Here is a 5237-nt window from a genome sequence, read left to right as displayed (position 1 = left end):
AAAAGAAATTTGTTACTAACATAGAAGGATGGCGCAGGTGAGCACACCAATAGTAGTGAATAACGTTATACGTAGTATTTTGTCTGTTGCAACAGTGAGAGGAAATTGCCCATCAAATCTAAAAGAGGCTCATGATATGACATGAATAGACTATTATTTGGGTACCTTCCCATGCAACTTCCACGAAACTAGTGCACTGTCTAATCCTCCCATGAAATAGCTCCCCCACTCAAGCTATGCTAGTCGCCAACAATAATTCTGCTCCTTCCTTCGTCTGCTTCTCCTTACACTCTTTCGTCCAAAATTTCCTTAATTTTTTTCTCTTCATATATATATCCATGTTGAGTCCTCTATTCTTCATTAATTCATCCCCTACACTAACAAAACATCGATCGATATATCACCATTTTCAAATCCATATTAAGTAATGGCTGCAATGGGACGTGACTTGGTGTTCGAGGATTTTTTCCCATCCATGGTGGAGAAACTGGGGTCGGAAGGGTTCTTGAACGAGCTCAAGAACGGGTTTCGGGTGCTGATGGATAAGGAGAGGGAAGTGATTACGTTCGAGAGCTTGAAGAAGAATTCGGCGTTGTTAGGGTTGGAAAATATGAATGATGATGAGCTAATGTGCATGTTGAGAGAAGGGGATTTGGATGGAGATGGTTGCTTGAATGAGAGGGAATTTTGTGTGCTAATGGTAAGGTTGAGCCCTGATTTGATGGACAAATCAAGAATGTGGTTGGCTCAGAGTGTTGAAAATGTGGTTTAATGTTGGACTAGGATTATTATTAGGCTATGCTAGCTAGGCTCTATGAATTAGTACCATGTTGTTTTTTCCCTTTTTATCTGTCTCTAGTTTAATTTATTAGTACTGTAGTTCATTGTTATGGTTCTTTGGTTTTTGCCATCGTTAATGTGGTTTCTTGAAAACTCAATGAATTGTTGGTTGCTAATCCCTCTATCCCAATTTATATACCGATGTTTAACTTTAGTTTTAGAAATAAAATAAGAACTTTTGCACGTAAGCTAAATCTATATATAATACCAAAATTACCTCTACTATATGAACGAGGAGGGCAGAGTTATAGAGTTCTAGCTATGAATTTGATAGAACCCTGTAGTTCTGGTCAAAATCATACATTTATATGTTACAAAAATTCCACTTAATATATATAGATAAATTGTTTAAGATCTAAATAAGTTATTTTTTCTATTCAAAACGCATAAGCTCAAAATTCTGAATTTGCTCTACTATCGACAATTTACATGTTCTTCCGTATTCTCTTTCCACATAAAACTGTGAACTTTTATATTAAATAAATAAATCGTCCTAGTAGTCGTTTGTCATTAAAGATACAAAGAAGTAATTATATGTGACATTTAAAAAAAAAAAAAAAAAACACACACACACACAGAAAAATGAGTACCAAGAAATGGGATGGGTGGAGGATATGTTAGGATTAGCTTCTGGCCAACTATTTGTAAAAGGTTCATAAAAAGCTATTGATATATATATAGTATGGTATTGGCCCCTCAAGACCCTTCAAATATGATAAATAAAAGAAACGTTGTCAACAGTTGGACCGTATGGAACTACTATTTCGCCTATCAACGTGTCATAAATTTTTTGGGTTACATATATCAAATGTCAAGGTAGTGATACATGCATTTAGAGTGTTAAAACGAGAACGAGAATTTCCAAATCTGTATTTACCATTTAGGAGTCGAGGAAGATTAGAATAATAGAAAGGTAAAAATCGAGAATCAAACCAAACCTTATAAATGGAAAAAGGTACATTTGCCGCCACTAAAAAAACAATTTTTTATTGACATTTATTTAAGGGAGAATTTAAAAAATATACAAGTTGGTCATTTATATTACCAAAAAATAGCTCAAAACTTACATTATAAAAAATATCTCAAAATATACAAACATATACAAAAATATACACACATATAAAGACACTTATACCAACATATACAAACATATAAGAAGCTAAGGCAGAGAGAGAAGTTTTGATATTTTTTGTAAGAATTAAAGAAATAGGTCAATTTTAATAGCATTACAGCTCCCATTAACAAACAGTGTAATTTTTATTTTAATGGCAATAAAGCAATTGCTACTAATTTGCTTGAACATTTGGCGGTAATAATATTCCCTCTAAATGTCATACCAAATAAGGGTTTGAGCGACCTCAATAGAGGAACTCCTCGCCATCGCTATCTCCGGCGAACTCGTTGAATTTCTCCGGTGAAAATGACTGGTAAGTTCCTCTATTTATGTTTCCTGATTCAATTGTTAGGGTCCCAAAATCAGTAATAATCTAGCGCCTTACTTCTGAGAGCAAAATCGTGGAACAAAATTGGTGAATGAAATCGACAGTAACTATGATCCAAGTTTTTTTTTTGATTGATTTGAGATAACAGAAAAAGAAAATAAAGCTTGTGCCTAACCTGTTTGAGAAAATGCCACACAGACTACTTTTTACATTAGAGAATACCTTTACATACTTCTCAAGAAATAAATTACTCCTACAATATTAGTTATGGAAGCTTCAGTGTATCAAGCACATATTGCTATTTCTTTTGGCCTGAAATGAGTAGTTTATGTAAGGCCTGATGTGGCCTGAAACATCAAGGAATCTGCCAAAAGAACTGGTGAATGGTGAGCATGCGAAACAAAAGCTGGTTATATTTCAGTGTAGCATGAGTAGTCTGATCCTTATTCTATGTGTCAGCTAGGTTTCAGCTACTGGTCTATCGTTTATTTGCTTTTGAAATTTATGTCCGTTGTGAGAACTAGTTCTTTTAGTTGCTATATAGAGTCTTGCCTTGCTGTGCTATCACTCGCTTCTTGCTTTAAGCTGCATATACGTCAACATTTTCAGCATTATCCTGTATTCAAATATACATTTTGAAACAGAGTTTTAATTGCATTTCTTTGGGAGACATCACAAAAGAGGATACGTTGTTATGATTTTAGATGCAATTTATATGTCATCTCATTTTAAGCTTAATTAAGAAGAGACCGATAACGGTGCTGATAGTGGTGCCGATGATGATGCAGATGCAGATGAAGATGAAGACCCTGGTTTTCCCTTTTCTTTTCTTTATTTTCATTCAAATGATTATGTTGATTCAGTATTCAACTAACTGATAAGCTGGTCCAAAATTTCAGGAGAAATTGAGCAAGTGATTTGTCTTCTTCCTCAGATGGAGCGCATGATCATTATCGCCTAGAAGGATTGATGGAGAGCCCTTCAGTGGATGCCGGCGGAGACTGTTTCTCACCAATGCTATTGAATGCTACTTCTGTCAATATAGAGGTTTACTACAACAAAGCGGTGAACTACACATTGATGGTAACATTTGTATCCTACAACACTTCTCATTTTTATCCATATTATATTTATATCAAATATCACTTGTTTGGATTCCTTAACTTCCTGATCCACTAGATTGCTTTCCTGCAAGTGCTCCTTCTGATTCGACAAATGGAACATAGCAACACCCATCAGTAAGACTACCACCATCTTGTTCATTTGATAACAATGGGCTTAGCTTGCATGGCTATTTTGTGCGCTCTCTCTCTCTCTGTTATAAATTATAGAATGACATGTGATATTCTTTTTATAGCGAGCTGCCAACGGTTTTAATTCTGATGATTGGAAAACAGGCTATCATGGATGCTTAACTTTGTCTTTTGCACCTGACCGCAGGGATACAGGTTGGCAAGTTTGATCAGCATATGTTGTCTTGGTAATCCCAGCTAGTACAAATACATTTGCAGACTTCTCTGTTAGCTAGTCATGCCTAGTGATCAGGTTTTAGTTTGATTTCATATGCAGTGACTAGCTTGTGATCAGGTTTTAGTTTGATTCCATATGCAACACTGATGTAGCATCCAGAATTATACAATTATACACGGACATTGTTAGGAAGATGTTAACAAGTCATACCTATGTTGTATTCTTCTGCCTTAGTTGTCATTTTGGAAGAAGCACTGTTAGAATTTTATGTAGATAGTTCTTCCAACTAGTTTTATTTTCTTAGCATGTTCACTTTTTCTTATGGCAAACAAACGTTGTTGGATATTTCTAATGAAGTCCTATCATTGTGTCTCAAGTATTACTTTTATGTAATGTTTATCTTCAGAGAAGTTTCTCCATCCTTGTATCCATTTCTTGTTTTGTTAATCAAGTGTTCGAAGTAATAGCTCACTGCTTTCTTGTGTTGAAGCTTGACCATCTCATTGATTTTCAAATGGTACAAGAACATTACTTTAGTTCCTGCTTTGGATTTTCCCTCATATATGCCATATTATACATTTTATCTGCAAGAAATTCTTATTTTGTATTGCTAAAATGCAGGAACTTAAACAAGGATACTCGGCTCAAGGTCACACAAAAGCTGCCAAGAATATCTCATTGTAATTAGGGGAGCAGTAGATCAGAAATAAACCAGCCACTAAGCCTTTGGCCATAGTTTCTCTAGGGAGGAAAAAATAGTGGCTCAATTTCCTTGTTTCTCCATCGTTCGTCGCATTCTTTCTGTTTTGATAGTGATAATTCATACTTTATGATCGCGAGAAGATCAGACAGTGATTGTCTTGAGTTTGATTGTTCTTGTTTAAAGTGAATAAAGTTGCTTTAAGTTTGATAATTATTCTAGTTCTAGTAATAACCAGCTTCCAAATGATTGCACTTCTGAATTTTATTTTTAATTTGGTCCTATAAAAGGATGATTGGTTAAATATGTAGATTAAGGTGAATTCTTGGTTAATTTTAGCCGCCACAATAATTACCACTAAAACATGGCTCCTTTAATGGCAATTATTGCATAAAGCTTTACGGGAAATAATTGCCGCTAATAGAAATTACTTTTAGCAGCAATAATATGGGTCTTTTACCAGCGCTCGACTAAATGCTGTTGAAGGCTTTAGCGACTCTGAATCGAATGACATTTAATCAATTGTCGGTAAATGTATTTGCTGTAATAACTATTACCGCTAAAAAAAAATTGTATTACCACTAAAAGCTTCTTTTGGTATGGTGACATAACAAATCCTAGTGTTTAGATCTACGTGCTCAAAGTAAAAATATATTCCAAAGACAAGCGCTTATGTCTTGTTTGGATGGGTTTAGACGTTCCAAGTGTAATACTCTGGACATTACATTAATAGTTTAATGCTAGAAAGAAAAGTTGGAGGATTGAATGAAGAAATTGCACGGTTT

General features: G+C 34.8%; 2 protein-coding genes across 23 annotated transcripts; both read left to right on the top strand.

Annotated features, from left to right (window-relative positions):
* The first annotated feature begins 241 nt into the window (after nucleotides 1-241).
* Nucleotides 242-958, top strand: LOC132622393 (calcium-binding protein KRP1-like). The gene has a single exon (XM_060337002.1). The coding sequence runs from the start codon at nucleotides 428-430 to the stop codon at nucleotides 770-772; it is 345 nt and encodes a 114-aa protein (XP_060192985.1). The 5' UTR covers nucleotides 242-427; the 3' UTR covers nucleotides 773-958.
* A 1006-nt stretch (nucleotides 959-1964) lies between these two features.
* LOC132623532 (transmembrane E3 ubiquitin-protein ligase FLY1-like) lies at nucleotides 1965-4804 on the top strand. Of its 22 annotated transcripts, none has more exons than XR_009576277.1 (6): nucleotides 1974-2267; nucleotides 3026-3094; nucleotides 3217-3374; nucleotides 3462-3520; nucleotides 3680-3827; nucleotides 4374-4804. XR_009576277.1 is itself a non-coding variant. In XM_060338307.1 (6 exons), the coding sequence occupies exons 1-5, from the start codon at nucleotides 2261-2263 to the stop codon at nucleotides 3714-3716; spliced, it is 330 nt and encodes a 109-aa protein (XP_060194290.1). In that variant the 5' UTR covers nucleotides 1974-2260; the 3' UTR covers nucleotides 3717-3762; nucleotides 4374-4802. The 22 variants fall into 22 exon arrangements, 10 of the variants coding, with proteins under 10 accessions (XP_060194290.1, XP_060194292.1, XP_060194289.1 ...); XM_060338307.1 differs by having other exon boundaries at nucleotides 3680-3762; nucleotides 4374-4802; XM_060338309.1 differs by having other exon boundaries at nucleotides 1975-2267; nucleotides 3680-3730; nucleotides 4374-4801.
* Nucleotides 4805-5237: the final 433 nt, after the last annotated feature.

This window comes from Lycium barbarum, chromosome 12 (assembly GCF_019175385.1).
Source record: "Lycium barbarum isolate Lr01 chromosome 12, ASM1917538v2, whole genome shotgun sequence".
Lineage (NCBI taxonomy): Eukaryota > Viridiplantae > Streptophyta > Magnoliopsida > Solanales > Solanaceae > Lycium > Lycium barbarum.
This window is presented reverse-complemented; position numbering and strand designations above follow the sequence as displayed.